General features: G+C 42.4%; 1 protein-coding gene across 1 annotated transcript; it reads left to right on the plus strand.

The window, feature by feature from the left end:
* Window positions 1-8,079: 8,079 nt before the first annotated feature.
* On the plus strand, window positions 8,080-10,419 carry LOC144510416 (protein ELFN1-like). Its single transcript, XM_078239864.1, has one exon. The coding sequence runs from the start codon at window positions 8,080-8,082 to the stop codon at window positions 10,417-10,419; it is 2,340 nt and encodes a 779-aa protein (XP_078095990.1).
* The last annotated feature ends 11,604 nt before the right edge of the window (window positions 10,420-22,023 follow it).

A 22,023-nucleotide genomic window follows, 5' to 3' on the forward strand; every position in this document is an offset into this window, starting at 1 on the left:
TCCAAACGTTGTAAACTGTTTTGGGATATCTGGTGGTCATGAAAGATATGATATAAATGTGAGTCTTTCTTTGTTTTCAAATCACATCATCTCGACCTGGACACATATGTTGGCCTTTTTTTTTACCATCTTTGGACCAAACTCCAAGAAATCTCTAATATTCTGGGACCACCATCACCACACAGACTACAGCAGCTTAAGAAGGTGGTTCACCGCCATCTTCTCAACTATGGATGGGCAATAAACACTGGCATTGGTTGTCACTTTGCTTGTGCCCACATCCCAAGATTGACTATAAAAACATATATACATAATCCAGAAGAGATAGCATGTGTCCCTGTGATCCACCCCAATCAAGCCCTGGCTCCCAGCTACAAAGTTCTGTTGCGCAGATATTAACAATGTCTTTGGAAACAGATTGTCAGGCTGTTGAGCTCCCCACAATGCTTCCCTCAATCTTACAAACATAGGAATACTAGCAGGCAGGAAAAGGCACTCTGTGCCATCCACACCGTTGTGATGGGCTTGTGCATCACAATATGTACACCTTCCACCTTACCCAGAAACCATGTTTTGCTAGGAGGGTGAAAGGCAGCTTTAAAACCTCAGGCTATTTTCAGAAGAAGAAAAATCTGGGAAATTCCTCACAAGCCTTCTTCAGAAATCAAAGCTGGTCGAGGAGATCACTCTGGCCCTGATTAATGGCTACAAAGAGCCTACCTTAAGTAAAAGGTGAATTCTGCTCCAGCCAGAAACAAGATCCAGATTTTGTTTGATGGACTGAATGAAATAGAATGGGCTGATTACACAATGTCACCAACTACTAAAACTGCCATCTTCATTTACACAGTGCAAGGTGGAGAATGTGAGATGTCTACTGATGTTTACTAAGATATAGAAGCAGAATTAGGCCATTTGGTCTGCTAATTCTTCTCCACCATTCAATCATGGCTGATAAGTTTTTCAACGCCACTCCCACTTTTTCTCCATAACTCTTGATCCCTTTACCAATCAAAAATCTATCTCTATCTTAAATGCATTCAATGACCTGACCTCCACAGCCTTCTGTGGCAACGGTGTCCATAGATTTATAACCCTCTGGCTGAAGAAATTCTTCCTCATCTCAGTTCTAAAGGGTCATCCCTTTACTCTGAGGCTATGCTCTTGGGTCCTCGCCTCTCCTACTAATGGAAACACCTTCCCCACGTCCAGTCTATCCATCCATTACTTTATAAGTTTCAATGAGAACCCCCCTCATCCTTCCAAACTCCATTGAGTATAGACCCAGAGTCCTCAGACGCTCCTCAAAAGTCAAGCCTTTCATTCCCGGGATCATTCTCATGAACCTCTTCAGGACCCTCTCCAATGCCAGCACATCTTTCCTCAGATATGGGGCCCAAAATTGCTCACAATATTCTAAGTGTGGCCTCACCAGAGCCTTATAAAGCCTCAGCAGTTGATCCCTGATTTTGTATTCTATTCCTCTTGAAATGAATGCTAACATTGCATTTGCTTTCCTAACTACCAAGTCAACCTGCAAGTTAACCTTAAGAGAATCCTGAACTAAGACTTCCAAGTCCCCTTGCGCTTCCGATTTCTGAATTCTCTCCCCATTTAGAAAATAATCTACGTTTCTATTCTTCCTACCAAAGTGCGTAACCTCACACTTTCCCATGTTGTATTCCATCTGCCATTTCTTTGCCCACTCTCCAAGTCCTTCTGCAGCCTCCCCGCCTCTTCAATACTGCCTGTCCTTCCACCTGTCTTTGTATCATCTGCAAACTTAGCCGGAATGCCTTCAGTTCCTTCATCTAGATCATTTATATATAGAGTGAAATGTTGTAGTCCCAGCACATCCTTGCGGAACTCCACTAGTCACCAGCTGCCATCCTGAAAAGCACCCCTTTATCCCCACTCTCTGCCTTCTACCAGTCAGCCAATCTTCTAGCCATACTTGCCTCTAATACCATGGACTCTTATCTTACTCAGCAGCCTCCCGTGCGGCACCTTGTCAAAGGCTTTCTGGAACTCCAAGTGGATAACATCTACTGGCTCTCCCTTGTCTAACCTGCTTATTACCTTCTCAAAGAATTCTAACAGATTTGTCAGGCATGACCTCCCTTGATTAAACCATGCTGACTTTGCCCTATTTTACCATGCACTTCCAAGCATTCCGAAACCTCACCCTTAATAATGGACTCTAGAATCTTACCAACAACCGAGATCAGACTAACGGACTTGTAATTTCCTGTCTTTTGCCTCCCTCCCTTCTTAAACGGGTGTTACATTAGCAATTTTCCAGTCCTCTGGGACCCTCCCTGACTCCAGTGATTCTCAAATGATCACCACTAATGCCTCCACTATCTCTTCAGCTATCTCCTTCAGAACTCTGGGGTGTAGTCCATCAGGTCCAGGTGACTTATCCACCTTCAGACCTTTCAGCTTCCCTAGTATCTTCCCCTTTGTAATGGCCACCATATTCACATCTGCCCCCTGACTCTCTTGAATTTTTGTACGTTACTGATGTCCTCCACCATGACGACTGATGCATTATACCTATTCAGTTCCATTTCTTTGTTCCTCATTACTACTTCTCCAGCCATCATTTTCCAGCAGTCCAATGTCCAGTCTTGCCTATCTCTTACCCTTTATATATCTAAAAAAACTCTTGCAATCTTCATTTATAATTCTAGCTAGCTTACCCTCATATTTCAGCTTCTCCCCCTTTATTTCTTTTTTAGTTGTCCTCTGTTGGTCTTTAAAGGCTTCCAAATCGCTGGCTTCTCACTAACCTTCGCTACATTGTATGCTTTTTCTTTTGCTTTAATGCTGTCTTTGACTTCCCTTGTCAGCCATGGTTGCCTCATCCTACCCTTAGTATGCTTCTTCTTCATGGAACATAGAACAGTACAGCACAGTACAGGCCCTTCGGCCCTCGATGTTGTGCCGAGCTTTGTCCGAAACCAAGATCAAGCTATCCCACTCCCTATCATTCTGATGTGCTCCATGTGCCTATCCAATAACCGCTTGAAAGTTCCTAAAGTGTCCGACTCCACTATCACAGCAGGCAGTCCATTCCACACCCCAACCACTCTCTGAGTAAAGAACCTACCTCGGACATCCCTCCTATATCTCCCACCATGAACCTTATAGTTATGCCCGCTAGTAACAGCTATATCCACCCGAGGAAATAGTCTCTGAACGTCCACTCTATCTATCCCCCTCATCATCTTATAAACCTCAATTAAGTCGCCTCTCATTCTCCTGGGATGAAATTTTGCTATGTCTCCCAAATTACTCCTAGAAACTCCTGCCATTGGCTGTTCCACCATCTTTCCTGCTAGGGTCCTTTCCCAATCAACTATGGCTAGCTCCTCCATCATGCCTCTGCAGTTGCCTCTACTCAGCAGCAAAACTGTTACAATTGATTCTAGCTTCTCCCTCTCAAACTGCAGGTGAATTCCATCATATTATGGTCACTGCCTCCCAAGGGTTCCTTCACCTTAAACTCCCTTACCAAGTCTGCCTCATTACACATCACCAAATCCTGTTCCCTAGTAGGCTCCACCACAAACTGATCCAAAAAGCCATCTTGTAGACATTCCACAAATTATTTTTCTTGGGATCCACTACCAATCTGATTTTCCCAGTCCACCTGCATATTGAAGTTCCTCATGATCACTGTAACCTTGCCTTTATTACACACCTTTTTTATCCCTTGGTATATCTTGTACCCCACATCCTGACTACTGCTCGGAGGCCTGTACATAACTCCCATTATGGTCTTTTTACCTTTGCGGTTCCTCAACTCTACCGACGCGGATTCTACATCTTCTGGCCCTACGTTGTTTCTTGGTATCGATTTAATTTAATTTCTTACTAACAAGGCAACCCCACCCCTTCTGCCCACTTGCTTGTCTTTTCGATTGGATGTGTACCCTTGGATATTTAGCTCCCAGCCCTGATCCCCTTGCAGCCATGTCTCTGTGATGCCCACAACATCGTACTCGCCAATTTCAATCTGCGCTACCAGCTCAGTTACCTTATTTCGTATACTGCACGCATTCAAATATAACACACTTAGCCCTGCATTAACCATCCTCCTTCTCATTGTCATCCTTTTATATGCTGTGCCTGAAGTTAGATTGTAAATTGATCGAAACTCTGAAGAAGATGGTTTCAATCATTCTATGAATTTATAAACCAATCCCAATAGCGCACCCAGCAAATTAGCAGGAGGCACTTAGACTCAATCAATACTTTGATTAATTTCATAATTTATGTAGTCAACCATTTCTCTCCAAAGTTAATTCTTTAAAAAAAGACAATGATAAGAATTACAGAGATCTGTCAGTGGTTTCTGGCTTCACTTCTGATACAGTCATTGGTATGTCCATATCCTAATCTGCATTAAATCTAATTCACCCATCACTCCTGTATGAACTGACTTACATTGGTTCCCAGTCTAGCAATGTCTCGACATTAAAATTTTCATCCTTGTTTTCAAGTCTAGTTGCGCTCCTTCCTATCTTTGTAATCTCCCCCAACAACCATCTTGAGATCTCAACACAGTGCCGGATTTAGACTTGGTGAGGCCCCTTGTTAAAAAGTTACACCAAAAGGTCCCACAAAGGTGCGTACCAAAACAGGATCTTGGGTCGCCACAAAAAAATTGAAAACATAATTATGCCTTTTAATTATTTAATAGCAAGGTATTTAAAGTGAAAAATACAAATTATTTTCAAATGAATGCATTTACTGATTACATATTTATCATTTGGCTGGCTTGATCTCTCTCATAGATTTTGTTAATTTTTTGAGTTGCTCTTCAAGCTGGTGCTTTCTTTTTCTTTTTCTTTTCTGGTATCCGCTCTTAAATGTTCTCTTCATTGTAAACCTTCTGAAATTTTGTGAGGCCCCTGCAGATTGTGAGGCCCTAAGCTGTAGCTTGTTTAGCTTATGCCTCAATCCGGCACTGTCTCTACACTTGTCCAATCTGGTCTCTCGTGTATCTGCAATTTTAAATGTTCCATCAGTGCTGTCTGGGCCGTCAGCTGCCTAAACCCTAAGCTCTGGAATTCCTCCCCTAAACATCTTCCCCTCTCTATGCCTCCTCCTTTAAGATGCTCCCTAAAACCTACGTCATTGACCAAACTTTTAGTTGCCTGTTCTCATATCTTTATTTAAGTGACTATCCTGTATGATAATGCTCCTGTGAGACACCTTGGGATGTTTTACAATAATGAAGAGATGCAAGTGATGAGGGAGCACAAAGAAAATGCTTATGGACACAGTCGTTGGACATTTTCTATTGCTGGAACTAATTCTGAAATTCTGCTCCTCTCCTCCTCCCCATGCATTTGGCTATAGCCAAACCAATTCAGAAGTGGATTGTGGGTATCTTTCTGTCATTCAGTGTCGAAGAGGTCATCCTCCCCTCTTCCAAACTGGGCTAATTCAAATTGATTGCAGTTACAAATTATATTCATAAGATCTAGTCATGACCCTTGGAAGCAGAAGGCCTTGCATTTATATAGTTCCCTTCATGACCTCAAGACATCCTAATGTGCTTCAAAGTCTCTGCATATATGAAGTGTGGTAGCCAGTTGCACACAGCAAGGTCCACATAATCTGTTTTAGGTGTTTAGAGATTAAAATTGGCCAAGCCACTGGCAAGAATTTCTGTTTTTTATAGTGCTAAGACTGAAGTGAGGCAGTACTTGATAGATCCAGAATTCTAGCAATGAATGCAAAAAGTGCAGTTAATTCAACAATCAAGAAAGAAAGAATTTACAAACCTTTCATATACTTAGGATGTTCCAAAGCGGCCAGTGAAGTATTTTGAAGTGCAGTGACTATTTTCATATAGGAAACAAAGAAGCCATTTTGTACCCAAACAGCAAATTACCTGATCTATTTTTTTAAGTGCTGTTTGAGGGATAAATGTTGGTCAGGACATAAGGGAGGACTTGCTTGCTCTTCTTTAAAATAGTTTGCAGTGATCTTCTACACCCTTCCAAGAGGCAGATGGTTTTACATCGCATCCAAAAAGCAGCACCTCCAACAGCACATCACGCACTCAGTACTGCACTGGAGTTTCAGCCTAGATATGTGTTCAAGTCAGCTGAATTAATGGCCATGGTGATGGCCCCAGAAAGGATGTGGCAATTCTGCTTCAGCCATTTCTGGGAACCCTGCCCGGATTAAATGCCCATCAGACAGTCAACTGATGGTTGTATGGGCTTCAGTATATTTAAAGGCAAAGAACCCTTCTCCAAAAATTGCCTGCTAATTAAAGGGTTGACAACTCTTCAGTCCCAGCAGCGCCACCCTGGAGCGGTGGTCATTGCTGCGATTGCCTGGAAGAGAGATGAGGCTGCGGACTCTCCAGGGTCAGTCAGGCAGGCTCCAGACAATGAAGCATTGTCAATGTGGAGGTCAAGGTGAACATTTACAGGAGGGTTGGCACTGCACTTACTGCCAGGGGGCACCCCAGTGGGTACAATCATTCTGCAAACATCAAACATTCTGCACCCTCTCCTTTCCTTCTCTATGTATGGTATTTTTGTCTGTATAGTGAGCAAGAAACAATACTTTTCACTGTATACTAATACATGTGACAATAATTAATCAAATCAAATCATGAGGGCAACCCCTCCTCCCCCCCCCCCCCCCCCCCTCCTCCAACCGCCCACAGATCCTCCCCACGCCCAAGACAGCATGATAGAGACCTAAGTGAGCAGTTTGGGTTGTAGGTTTCAAGGAGCATCTTAAAGGAGAAGAGGTAGAGAGGGGGAGATATTTAGGGAAGGAATTGCAGAGCTTAGGGCCGAGGCAGTTGATGGAATGGCCAGCATTGATGGTGTGTTTAAAATTGCAGAGGCATAAGAGGGCCACTTGGCTTCCATGCATGAAGGCCATCCTCTAACGTCTCTGCCCTGACTTCACCAGAGAGAAGGCGATGAGCTCTCCATCTCTCACCTTCCCATCCAATTACATGGGGCCCCCACCTCCCAACCTGTTCCAGGTGTAGAGGGGAGCAAGTAAAATTCCAGCCACCAAGAGGGACTTGAACCATTCAGAAGAGAGAGTGCTACCAATTAAGACACGACAGACTTCTGGTGTAACTCATTATTTGAGTATCAGCAAGGCAATTGGTCACAGCCAAGCCAGGCCCTTACATCCTATTGTCCAGGAGGGGATAGTGAGTAACATTGTGGTTAATTGATTTTCCTCTCTCTAGCCTGTGGGTGCAGGGACTAGTTGTAACACCCTGATTCAGATCAGCTAACTCAATTTTGAAGCTGAAATTTCCTGGTCTATATCTGTATCACATCATTTTATCAATTGAGTCGTCCGGAGAGCTAATTGCTGGATGTCTCAAGGCAGATAAATAAAAATGGATATTCCTTGTGAAATAAAATTTAATATAGCCATGCCTTCATTAGAAAGATGAGAACTTCACGTCTGGGTCCAAAGGGCAATATTACAATTTCCCTCCAATGATGAGTTAATTGGAAATATTGGAAGGCCCCAGTAGGATAGAACTGTCTAAACCTATGCCTCCTGTTTCCTGGTATTCAAGCGGCATCGAGTTGTGGAAATCTTGTTGAAATAACAAACTTGTCAGATTTCCACAATTTCAGACAATTTAAAACCACCTGGAATATCAAGCAAAGCCAAACAAAATAAATCCTGTTGTACTTCAGTTAAAAAGGCCTGATTAACTGGGGGATCAAACTCTTATAGGAAGTAATTATGATCAAAAACGATCTCAAATCAGCCTTATTATATTGTCTTTTCTTCCCCTTCTTAGGAAAACCAAGACAAGCTGTTGAAACTATCTCAAGGAATGTCTACAGATGGGGACAGAGTGCACAAAAGAATTCAAAGAGAACTGTGTGCAGAGAAAAAATGGACAAGGAAAATGTCATGAAGCAAGCAAATAACTGCACCTCAGTTTATTAATTAGCATTTTTAAAAAAGAGCATACTTTGAGCTCTGCAAAATATCTCAACTTGTTGAGCAGGTGGGTGCTATTGAAAGCTCTTTGCTCACAAACCCCGAGAGCACAAGGGGATGGCTCTGCACAGTCTTGCTCTCTGGGTCTCTCTAGCCTTGTTGATGAATGCTGCTGGAGTTCATGGCGATTGCTGGCTCATTGAAGGGGAGAAAGGATTTGTGTGGCTGGCGATTTGTAGCCAAAACCAACCCCCATATGAGTCCATTCCTCAGCACATCAACAGCACCATCGTGGACCTCCGGCTGAATGAGAACAAGATCAAAAGTGTCCAATATTCTTCGCTGAACAGATTTGGCAACCTGACGGAACTTAATCTGACCAAGAATGATATTTCCTACATCGAGGATGGCGCCTTTTCTGCACAGTACAACCTGCGTGTTTTGCAACTGGGCTTCAATAAGCTTCGGAATATCACTGAGGGAATCCTGCGGGGGCTGGGTAGGCTGGAATACCTCTATCTCCAGGCCAACCTTATTGAGGTGGTGAGTCCCAATTCTTTTTGGGAGTGTCCCAACATTATGAACATTGACCTGTCCATGAACCGGTTACAAACATTGGAAAGTTCCACCTTCCTTGGTCTCGGCAAGCTTACAACTTGCGAACTCTATGGCAACCCGTTTTACTGCTCCTGTGATTTGCTGGGCTTCCTGAAATGGCTGGTGCAGTTCAACAACACCACCAGGAGCTATGATCGGATGCAGTGTGAATCCCCATCTCGTTATGCAGGCCAAGCCTTGCTGAGTCAAAGCCAGACACAGAGCGCCTACAGCTTGCTCATCTCAACTTGTGATGACACCTACCGTTTTGACCCCAAGTTCATGCCTACCCGGATGCCCCCAATCACCACCACCTCAGACAGCCCTTGCGGAGTTGAAGACTGCTCCTCAGGTGATGATCCCACTCCCATTATAACCTACCATTCCCCTACCCGTGAAGCCCGTGCGCCAATGATAAAGGTAGAGCATGTTACCTACACGACTGCCACTTTGTTAGTGCAGATCCCCCAGCCTTTCAGTAAAATGTACATCCTGGTGCAGTACAACAACAGCTTTTATGCAGACATAAAGAAGTTGCAAACAGAACAAGAGGTCATTAAATTGGACAGGCTCCAGCCTCACACTGCGTACACATACTGTGTGGCATCAATCCGGAATGCCTTGAGGTACAATCAAACCTGCATCACGTTTTCTACAGGAAGCGACAAAACAAGAGGTACTGTGCCACCACCATCAACTGCCACGCACTACATTATGACTATTCTTGGCTGCCTTTTTGGGATGGTCATAGTGCTGGGGCTGGTGTATTACTGTCTACGCAAGAAGAGACAACAAGAAGAAAAGCACAAAAAGCCTGGCAGCATGACGAAGACCATCATTGAGCTGAAGTATGGGGCGGAGATGGAAGCCAGCACTGTCTCCCAGTTAGTCCAGAAACCATTGCCACCCTGCGAAGCTGCACCAAGGATGCCTTTCCTGCCATCATCAGGGGACACAGAGTCACACAAGCTTCAGGAGCTGAGTGAGACACCCAAAACTGCCAAGGGCAACTATATCGAGGTGAGAACGGGGGAGCCTTCCGATCGAAGGGAGGTGGAAGGAGATGGGCAGGGCCGGAGTTCTGCCACAGAGATCTCGACCATTGCCAAAGAAGTGGATAAGGTAAACCAGATCATCAATAATTGCATAGATGCACTGAAATCAGAGACTGGGTCTTTCCAAGGTGGAAAAGCTGGGGCCATGGCTTCAGTGGACCCCCAGGTGTTAATGATCACTGAGCAACCCCAGGGAAAGCCTGGGTTCTTGGCCCCCATTTCTAAGGAGAGTTACCACCCACTGCAGAGGCACACTAGTATTGAAGCGACCCCCAAACGCCCCAGCACTTCCTCCAGCGGCTCTGCAAGAAGTCCCAGGTCCTTCCACTCTGACACTTCAGTGCCAGGGCACGCCTGTCGGTCTGAGGTCCAGTACATCGAGAAGGCATCTCCAATCGCGGTTAGCAGCCCGGCCACAGTTCCACGGGCCCAGCAGCGAAGCGAGCATCGCCACTCCTACCCTGACCGATGCCAGGGCGAGCAGCCACTGTTAGAGGGACCAAGCAGCCGCAGCAAGCCCTCCATCCTGGAGCCACTCAGCCGGCCCCGGCGGGATATGGCATACTCGCAGCTCTCACCTCAATACCATAACCTCAGCTACACATCCAGCCCAGAGTACAGCAGCAAGCCACCTCTGGGCATCTGGGAACGTTTCAGATTGCACAAAAAGAGGCACAAAGAGGGGGAGGAAGAGTTCATGGCGGCGGGACATGCTCTGAGGAAAAAGGTGCAGTTTGCCAAGGATGAGGACCTGCACGATATCCTCGATTACTGGAAGGGCGTCTCCAATCAGCACAAATCTTGATTCTTCGAGATATTAAAACTAAAATCGGACCAAAAAGAACCAAGCAAACAAAAACTTTACAGCTGCTGTTTTTAACCTGACCAACTCTACTGTTCTTAAAAACTTTAGCCTCCCTCACAAGTCTGTGCACCAAAATCATCAAAACTGAACTCTAAAACCTGTACAAAGGATTTCTTTTTTTTAACTATATATATATATAAGATATATACAAACATATATAAAGGACACCCAGAAGCCTTGGAATATTGGATGTTATTTATCGCATGACTCTGTCCTGTGACTGTGACTCACTGTAGTGTACATGGGGCATTGTTCGTTGTACAATGTACACTGTGACTAGACTGCCATGTAATTGTAGCTCACACACCGCTCACACCTTGCATTGTACAGTAATATTTACCAGTAAAATATCCCCCTTCTTCCCTGCAGTTCTGTACAGATAAATTTCTATATTTGCAATGATGTTTCTGAATTTTTTTGCCTGTTTGTATCAGGGTTTAATTGCGGATTTTACAAAACAGTCATTTTAGTTTCCAGTGAATGTCTGATAATTGGCCCCAGGTATTAGATAAAACTGGACTGGTGAAAGAAATGGACTGAATGGTTTCTTCTGTCGCATTCTCTTTCTGTCTCATTGGTCCTAGTCACAGGTTCTCTCAGCGAGAGTTAAATCTTTATTGCCAATGGGACACAGAGAGCTCATCAAATCCTTAACAGGGTCAGTCTGATTCTGTAGGCGACAGATATATTGCGCTGTAAAGTTTTGTTAAACTGATAGATCTAGGTGAAGTACTTAAAGTACTGTGCACAATCCTTGTCTCCCTATTTATGAAAGGGATATAGAATGACTGGAGAAGGTAAAAAAAGATTCACAATAAAGATCTTCTTGACTTCGCTGTCTGAAGGCAGGTCCAATTCATAGTGCCACAAACTCCACCACACTTAGGGTAAAGAGGCAGATCCCAAATCCACCGCAACCAGAAAAGGGATTGAGCCCCATGCTGTTGGCACCAATCTGATCACACTGACCATCCAATTACTGTGACAGCATGCACTTTTATATGCATGTTGTAGTCGAGCTAAAAATATTGATGGTAGAGGATCCAATTTTCTTGCATCACATGGCTGATCAAGTAACTGTCACTCTTACCACCTGCCATTGGCATTTGCTGGAAGGATTTACAAGTTGATATTCAACTTTTTTGGCCGCATTTTAAACACACCCTGGTTGGCCATCAAATCCTGGGGTGGGACTTTAACACAGCGTTTCTAGCTCAGAGCAGGGATGCTACCCATTGCGCCACAGGCCCCCTACAAGCCAGATCCCAAAACTGAAATGAGATATTTATTAAGAAAGGCAGAACAATCTGGTTTTTTTTCCCTGTAGCGAAGTGAAGGCTGAAGAGTGACCTGACAGAGATCTTTAAAATTATCTAAGAGCTTTGATAGACTAAACGTGGAGGAAACATTTCTACTTGTTGGGGAGGCCAAAACTAAGGTCATAAATATAAGATAGTGATTGATTAATCCAATCGCAGAGTGGTTGGAATGTGGAACTCATCACCATATAGAGTTGTAAAGGTGAACAGCATTGCTACTATGGAAGCCACATAAATACATGAGGGAGAAAGGACTAGTAGGGTCTGTTGATAGAGCTAGCTGAAGAGGAGTGGAAGGAGCCTTGTGTGGAGCAGGAGCCAGCATGGACAGTTGTGCTGAGTAACCTGTTTCTGTGCTGTAAATATCTTGTAATAATTTGTTGTACACCTCACCCGACTTTACTTCGTATTCAATTTTCATTTGTCACCCGCATCAAAGTTAGATTTGCCCCAGTCTGCCTAGCGGTACTATATGTAGTCTTTGTACTGTAATTGGATCAGCAGATATTACCTAAGCCACAATTTCTAAGTACCATGCCTGTGTATGTATATACTGGAAAAAGCCCAAGGTATCAAAATTGCCATCAACTCTTCCTTACTCTGAGTCCATGCAAAAGAAGAAAGAAAGAAATCCTTTCATTTATATGGTGCCTTTCACCAGCTCAGGACATTTCAAAGTGTTAAGTGCTATTGAAGTGTTAGTGTGGGAAACACAACTACCAATTTTTGCACAGCAAGGTTCCACAAAAGAGCAGAAAGAGACAATGACTCGATATCCTGTTTTTAATGATGTTGATTGAGATCGATGTCAATAAGGACACCAGGGAGAACTCTGCTCTACTTTGAAATGGGTGAATAGATCTCTTGGGTATGGGATGAATGAGCATGAATGCTGCATCTTACGAATGCCTTTTCTGAACAAGATGTTGTGTACCATTCAGTTGCTCAGGCTTCTGAGTCAGAAAGTTATGGTTCTAAGCCCCACCCATGGCCTTGTTTTGGACGAGATGTTCTCATTCTTCTGTGATTCAGATGGATTTTAAACATCTAGTGGTTGAATTTAAGCAAGAACATGAGGTTTTGTCAGTCTCCTGGTGAACAATCCTCCCTCAAAAAACATTGAAACAGATTAACTGGTCATTTGTCTCATTGCTGATGGTGGGACCTTACTAAACACAAAATCGAACTGTGTTTAAAACAATTGGAGCAAGAGTTCCTACAGACTGGAGGGCAGCTGATGTAACCCCACTATTTAAAAAGAGAAGATGCGAGAAAAGAGGGAATTATAGACCAGTCAGCCTGAAGTTGCTTTGGGGAAAATTCTAGTCTTTTATAGCAGTGGCAGAATCAGAGAGAGTCAACATGGATTTACAGAAGGGAAATCATGCTTAACAAATCTACATTCTTTGAGGATGTAACTAGTAGAGTTGGTGAGGGGGCAGCCAGTGGATAAGACCATAAGAAATAGGGACAGGAGTAGGCCTTTCGGCTCCTTGAACCTGCTCTGCCATTCAGTAGGATCATAGCTGATCTAACGTTCCTCATGTCCACTTTCCCGCCCTTTCCTTGTAACCCTTGATTCCCTTACCAATCAAAAATCTATCTATCTCAGCCTTAAATATAACAAAGACTCTGCCCCCACAGCATGCTGTGGCAAGGAGTTCCAAAGACTCACAACCCTCTGAGAGAAGAAATTCCTCCTCATCTCAGTCTTAAATTGGCACCCACTTATCCTGAGACTATGTCCTCTGGTCCTAGACTCTCCCATGAGGGGAAATATTCTCTCAGCATTTACCCTGTCAAGCCCCTTAATATACCTATATGTTTCAATGAGATCACCTCTCATTCTTCTAAATTCCAATGAGTAGAGTTCCAACCTGTTTAACCTTTCCTTATAAGACAGTCCCTCCATATTGGGGATCATCCTTGTGAACCTTCTCTGAACTGTCTCCAATTAAATAATATCTTTCCTAAATAAGGGGATCAAAACTGCTCGCAGTACTCCAGATGTGGTCTCATCAGTACCTTGTACAGTTGCAACAAGACTACCCTACTCTTATACTCCAAATCCCTTGAAATAAGGACTAGCATTCTATTAGCCTCCCTGATTACTTGTATGCTAGCTTTCTGTGGTTTATGCACAAGTACCCCCAAGTCCCTTTGTGTTGCAGCTTTCTGCAGTTTTTCTCCATTTAAATAATATTCTGTTCTTTTGTTCACCTTTCCAAAATGAACAACTTCATGTTTTCCCACATTTTAATCCATTTGCCAACTTTTTGCCCACTTACTTAACCTATCAATATCTCTTTTTAAACTGTTTGTATCTCTCTCACAACTTGCCTTTCTACTTATTTTTGTATCATCTGAAAATTTGGCTGCAATATATTTGCTTCCTTCCTCCAAGTCATAAATATATATTGTAAACAGTTGCGGTCCCAGCACTGATCCCTATGGAACCCCACTGGTTTCACCAACCTGAAAGAGAACCTCTTATACGCACTTGCTATTTCCTGCCTGTTCGCCAGTTCTCTATCCATGCCAATATATTACCTCCAACACCTTGAGTTATTATCTTATGACTTAACCTTTTGTGAGGTACCTTGTTGAAGGCTTTCTGGAAGTCCAAACACAACACATCTACTAATTCCTCTCTACCCTCTCTAATTGAGACTTCCTCAGTTTATTTGGATTTTCAGAAGGTTTTCAACAAAGTCCCACATAAGAGAAGCATGTAAAATTAAACCACATGGGATTGGGGATAGTGTATTGAGATCAATAGAAAATTGGTTGGCAGACAGGAAACAAAGAATAGGAATAAACGGGTCTTTTTCCGAATGGCAGGCAGTGACTAGTGGGGTACCGCAGGATTCAGTGCTAGGGCCCCAGCAATTCACAATATATATTAATGATTTAGATGAGGGAACTAAATGTAATTGCCAGAATTCTACCACCCCACCTGCCACGGGAATTGGGAGTGGGCAAGGGACGGACAATGGGAAGGTTTGTTGACCTCAGGCGGGATTTTACGGTCTTGGGTCGAGTGAGGCCATAAAACCCCGCCCAATATCTCCAAATTTGCAGATGATACAAAACTGGGTGGGAGGATGAGCTGTGAGGAGGATGTAGAGATGCTTCAGGGTGATTTGGACAAGCTGAATGAGTGGACAGATGCATGGCGTATGTAGTGTAATGTGGATAAATGTGAGGTTATCCACTTTGGTAGCAAATACAGGAAGACATTATCTGAATGGCTATAAATTGAGGAGGGGAATGAGCAATAAGACTTGGGTGTCTTCCCACACCAGCTGCTGAAGGTAAGCATGCAGGTGTAGCAGGCAATAAAGAAGACAAATGGTATGTTGGCCTTCATAACCAGAGGATTCGAGTATAGGAGCAGCAACGTCTTGCTGCAATTATACAGGGTCTTGTAGAGGTTACACTTGGAATATTGTGTGCAGTTTTGGTCTCCTTACCTGAGGAAGGATGTTCTTGCTATAGTGCAGCGAAGGTTTACCAGACTGATTCCTGGGATGGTGGGACTGATGTATGAGGAGGGAGTTAGGATTATATCACTGGTGTTTAGAAAAATTAGGGATCTCATAGAAACCTATAAAATTCTAACAGGACTAGACAGAGTAGATGCAGGTAGGATATTCCCGATAGTGGGGAGTCTAGAACTGGGGGTCATAGTCTAAGAATAAGGGGCAAACCTTTTATGACTGTGATGAGGAGTAATTTCTTCACCCAGAGATGGTGAGCCTTTGGAATTCACTACCACAGAAAGCAGCTGAGGCCAAAACATTGTATGTTTTCAAGAAGGAGTTAGATATAGATCTTGAGGTGTCTGCTTCCTGAAATCTTGAGGTGATATGGGGACAAGGCAGGATCAGGCTACTGAGTCAGATGATCAGCCATGAACATACTGAATGGTGGAGCAGGCTTGAAGGACCAAATGGTCTACTCCAGCTCCTATCTTTTGTGTTTCTATGTAAGAGTAGGCCATTTGACCCTTCAAGTCTGCCCTGCCATTCCATAAGATCATAGATCATGGCTGATCTGGTTGTGGTCTCAGTTCCATTTTCCAAGCTACCTCCCATAATCCTTGACTCTCTTGTCTATCAAAAATATATCTAACTCAGCCTTGGGTACATTCAGTGACCTGGCATCCACTGCTCTCTGGGGAAGAGAATTCCATATAAACGACTATCTGAGAGAAAAATGGCTCCATCCAGATTCGTTCTGCAATCTCTCTCAATTTGAATAATATACTGCTTTCCTTTTCTACCTGCCAAAGTGGACAAATTCACATTTTCCCACATTAAACTCCAACTGCCATTTTTTTGCACATTCACTTAACCTATCTATATCCCTTTACCCCTCTCTACCTCCTCTTGACAACTGACTTATTTCTTTTTTTGGTGTCGTTGGTGAATTTAGCTATCATGCATTCTGTTCCTTCATCCAAGTCATGAACATAGATTGTAAATTGTTGAGGCCACAGCAATGATCCCTGTGGGATTCCACTAGTTACAGTTTACCAACCAACCTGAAAATAACTTTACTGTCTGCTTCCTGTTAGCTAACCAAACCTTTATCCACATTACCCGCTACACCATGAGCACTTGTGTAGTAATCTATGATGTAGGATAGATCTTGACTTTGTGCATTGGTAAAAAATGGATAACTTTAATGAAAATAAAAATTAGGAGAGGATAGGTAACTTGTTTTGGACTATTGTAAAAAGACAGAATCTACCCATGGAGTGTTCATGAGAAGCAATAAGTTACCATGTACTCAATATTGAGAAAGAAACCAACGAATGGTGGAGAGCGAAATATAAGGAAATTTGAATAAGTTAAATCAGGCAGAGAAAGAAATAGAGGGAAAGAGAGGACTGATAAAGAAAGAAATAAAGAGACAGAAAAAATAAGTAAGATAATTTAATGCTTTTGAAATCTCTAAGCACAATTTACTACCTGAAGGAAAGAATATCCACAGTTTAAATTGTTCAATTTTTGAACTAGAGGGTTTGATTGGCAATGCATCAACAATTATTATCTTAAAAAAGTATTTTGCGAAGGGAACTGCATGAGTTGACCAGAAAGTTTTGATATTCACAATGTATATTTTTAATTGCCTGAAATTGATGGCCGATTTTCACATTAATAATAACATCATTACATTTCCAGCAAGAGCCAACCCTAAAGTCCTCTGATCCTATCTACAATTCAGCATATAGCCAAATGTAAAGCAACCTACTAACCAGTCTCTCTCTCTCCCTTCTTTATGATACTCAATTATTAACCCAATAGCCCATTACTGTAAAGGTTGCACATTTCTACATAAACAGTGAGCACACCTATAGGCCAGCTATAAATCTGCACTGTCATTCATTGAAGTGGGCTTTCTCAGGTTTACTGAATTAAATGAAAAACACAATGACCTCTACACAGCTGTGCACTATTTTAATAACATCAGGATGACCATCTGTTAGTGACATCATGGACTTTATGAATATTACAATACAGTACTTTGAGAACCAAAGTGCTCTGCCATTTTACGTATCCCTTTTGTTCTAGAGTAGGTAAATTGAGTAGCAGTCAACCAGATATTTCCCTACTGTTTAAAATACATAGAAACATACATAGAAAATAGAAGCAGGAGCAGAAGCGATTTGGCCTTTGGACCCTGCTCCGACATTTATTATGATCATGGCTGATCATCAAATTCAATACCCTGATTCCCCCCTTACCCCCATAATCCCATGATCTCTTTAGCCCCAAGAGCTATATCTAATTTCTTCTTGAAATCAGACAATGTTTTGGCCTCAACTACTTTCTGTGGTAGTGAATTCCACACATTCACCACTCTCTGGGTGAAGAAGTTTCTCCTCACCTCAGTCCCAAATGATTTACCCCTTATCCTCAAACTATGATCCCCAGGGGAGGTGATGGCCTAGTTGGTTTTATTGCTGGACAATTAATCCAGAAACTCAGCTAAATCTGTGGGGAACCGAGTTTGAATCCCGTCATGGCAAATGGTGGAATTTGAATTCAGTAAAAAAATCTGCATTTAAGAATCTACAGATGACCATGAAACCATTGTCAATTGTCAGAAAAACCTGCCTGGGATTCAATAATGTCCTTTAAGGAAGGAAATCTGCTGTCGTTACCTGATCTGGCCTACATGTGACTCCAGATCCACACAATGTGGTTGACTCTCAACTGTCCTCTGAACAAGGGCAACTAGGGATGGGCAATAAGTGCTGGCCAGCCAGCGATGCCCATGTCCCACAAATGAATAACAAAAAAAGTTCTTGACTCCTTCATCATCGGGAACATTTCCCCCAATCTGTGGGAATCTACACTGTCCAATCCTGTTAGAATTTTATAAGTTTCCATGAGATCCCCTCTCACTCTTCGAAACTCGAATGAATATAATCCTAACTGACTTAGTCCCTCCTCATAGGACAGTCCTACCATCCCAGGAATCAGCCTGGTAAACCTTTGCTGCACTCGTCTATAGCAAGAACATCCTCCGTCAGATAAAGACAACAAAACCGCACACAACATTCCAGGTGTGGCCTCACCAACTCCTGATATAATTGCAGTAAAACATCCCTATTCCTATACTCAAATCCTCTCGCTATCAAGACCAACATACCATTTGCCTTTTTTACTGCCTGCTGTACCTGCGCGTTTACTTTCAGAGATTGACGCATGAAGACCAATGTCTCACTGAGTATCCACCTCTCTCAATTTACACCGATTCAAGTAGTAATCTGCCTTCCTATTATTGCTACCAAAGTCGATAACCTCACATTATCCACATTATACTGCATATGTCCACTCACTCAGCCTGTGCAAATCACACTGAAGCATCTCTGCATCCTCCTCACAGCTCACCCTCCCACCCAACTCTGTATCATCTGCAAATTTGGAGATAATACTTTTAGTTCCCTCATCCAAATCATTAATATATAATGTGAACAGTTGGGGTCCTAGCACAAATCCCTGTGGCACCCCACTTGTCACTGCCTGCCAGTCAGGAAAAGACCCATTTACTCCAACTCTTTGCTTCCTGTCTGCTAACTAGCTTTCTATCCATCTCAAGACACTATCCGCAATCCCATGTGCTTTAACTTTACATATTAATCTACTATAAAAGACCTTATCAAAAGCCTCCAGAAAGCCTAAATAAATCACATCCACCGGTTCTCCCTGATCAACTCTACTAGTTGCATCTTCAATTCCAGTAAATTTGTCATGCGTGATTTCCCTTTCATAAATCCATGCTGATTTTGTCTGATTATACCACTGTATTCCAAATGCTGTGCTATGAAATCCTTGATAATAGACTCTTGCAATCTCCCTACTAGTCTATAGGCTCATTAGTTTATAGTTCCCTGTTACAGCTCACCTGTCACTAGTTTCCTAATAACAGGTTTACATTAGCTAACTTACAATCTGTAGGAACCATTCCAGAGTCCAGACAATTTTGGAAAATGACCACCAATGGATCCACTATTCTATTCCTAAGTACCCTGGGATGAAGATAATCAGGCCCTGGAGATTTATCCGACTTCAATCCCATTAATTTCCCCAAAACCATTTCTCTACTAATACTGATTTCCTTAAGCTCCTCACTAAAACTTGTGTTCCTCAGAACATCTGATACATTATTCATGTCTTCCTTTGTGAAGACAGAAGCAAAGTATGAATTTCTTTGTTCCCCGTTATGAAATCCCCCGTTTTTGACTGTAAGAGGCCTTCATTCGTTTTTGTCAATCTTTCTCTCTTTACATACCTATAGAAACTTTTACAGTCAGTTTTTATGTTCCCTGCTAGCTTACTTTCATACTCTATTTTCTCCTTCTTAATTAATTCCTTGGTCTGCCTTTGCTGAATTTTAAACTGCTCCCAATCTTCAGGTCTATTGCTTTCTAGTGCCAATTTGTATGCTTCTTCTTTGAACCTAATACTATCTCTAATTTCCCTGGTAAGCCATTGATTGGTCATAGTTCCCCTTCCACTCTTGTGCTAAATAGGAATAAACAACTTTTGGAGTTCACCTATTCGTTCCTTGAATGCCTGCCATTGCCTGTCCACTATCCTTTCTTTCAGTAATGTTTCCTCGTCTGTCATAGCCAACTGATGCCTCATATCATCATAGTTACCTTTATTGAGATTCAGGTCCCTAGTCTCAGAATCAACAAACTCACTATCCACCTTGATAAAGAATTCTATCATATTATGGTCACTCATCCCCAAGAATTCTCTCACAACTAGATTGCCAACTAATTCTTTCTCATTGCACAATACCAGATTAAGGTGGCCAGTTCCCTTGTTGGTTCTTCAACTATTGGTCCAGAAACCCATCCCATATACACTCCAGAAATTCTTCCTCTATTATACTATAACTAATTTGACTCACTGAATCTATGTGCAGACTAAAATCATCCATAATTACAGATGTTCATTTATCATTTCATCTCTGATTTTCTGTCTAATGCTATTCCTACTACAGTTTAGTAGTCTGCATACCACCCCCATGAATGTTTTTACCCCTTGGTGTTTCTTAATTCAACCTATACAGATTCCACATCATCCATGCTAATACCTTTCCTCAATATTGTATCAATATTTTCTTTAATCAACAATGCAACTCCACCCTTTTTTCCTTTCTGTCTGTCCTTCCTAAGCACTGAATAGCCCTCATTGCTTACTTCCCATCCTTGATCACCTTGGAGCCATGTTTCTGTAATCTCAACTAAATCATATCCCTTTACATCAATCTGCGCAACTAATTCATCCATTTTATTTTGAAAGCTTCAAGCGTTCAGGTACAAAACCTTAAGGCTAGTCTTTTAACATTCCTTGTGCCATTTCTACTATTTTTTACTGTGTCCTTATCTGATTCTGGCCCAGAAATCCTAATCTGATTTCTCTGCCTATCACTTTTCTTATTCTCCTTGCTGTCTTTTTCTCTTGTGCTTGATTTCCTCTGCTCTGAATCCTTACATAAGTTTCCACCCCCCTGCCATATTAATTTAAACCCTTCCCAACCACTCTAACAAGTATCCCCAAGGACATCAGTCACATTCCTGCCCAGGTGTAACCCATCTAGTCTGTACAGGTCCCACCTCCCCCAGAACCAGTTCCAATACCCCAGGAATCTGGAACCCTCCCCATCACACCTTCTTTTCAGCCACATGTTCATCCGATATATCTTGCTGTTTCTACTCTGACTAGCCTGTGGCACTGGTAGTAATCCTGAGATAACTACCTTTGAGATTCTACTTTTCAACTTGTTCCCTATTTCCCTATATTCTGCTTTCAGGACCTCATCCCACTTTATACCTATGTTGTTTGTACAAATGGGTACCATGACAACTGACTGTTCACCTTCACCCTTCAGATTGTCCTCTTCATTTTTCAATTATAGGACCATTTCAACTTAATTGTCCAAGTCAAAGTGCAGATGAATCTACTTCTTTTACAAATATAGATTACTAGATAGTCATAAAATACATGACTGTAATGGAATCTCTGGATACTGATAGCATCAGAAACCCCAAGACAACAAAGTTCAAATGGGTTTCAATGTGAAAATTGAGGGATTAAATTGTTCATAGTTTCTATGAACAATATACCAAGTACAAACAGGCTGGGACTCTTTTTTTAGAAAAAGAGAAGATTGAGGGATGACCTGATTGAGATCTTTAAAATGATGAAAATATTTGACAGGTATGATGGAAAGAAAATGTTTCTACTTACAGAGGAGACCAGAACTAGAAGCCATAAGTAAAAGTAATAAAATCTAATAAGGAATTTGATGAGAATTCAGCATCAACACCAAAAGGAGAATTTAGGCAAATAGCATAAATGCATTTCAGGGGAGGCCAGATGAGCATAAAGTTTTTAAAAGTTTATTTATTAGTCACAAGTATGGCTTACATTAACAGTCCGGTGCCTGTTCGGGTCAATGCACCTAACTAGCACGTGTTTCAGAAGGTGGGAGGAAACAGGAGCACCTGGAGGAAACCCATGCAGATATGGGGAGAACGTGCAAACTCCACACAGACAGTGACCCAAGCCGGGAATCAAACCCGGGTCCCTGGCGCTGTGAGCACCAGTGCTAACCACTGGTACTGTGCCACTCCCAAGGACATAAGAAATAGAAAATTCACTGGGAGTTTTTGAAGAAGGTTGGGAGGAGGCTCATG

The sequence above is a fragment of the Mustelus asterias genome, chromosome 23 (assembly GCF_964213995.1).
Source record: "Mustelus asterias chromosome 23, sMusAst1.hap1.1, whole genome shotgun sequence".
Taxonomy (NCBI): domain Eukaryota; kingdom Metazoa; phylum Chordata; class Chondrichthyes; order Carcharhiniformes; family Triakidae; genus Mustelus; species Mustelus asterias.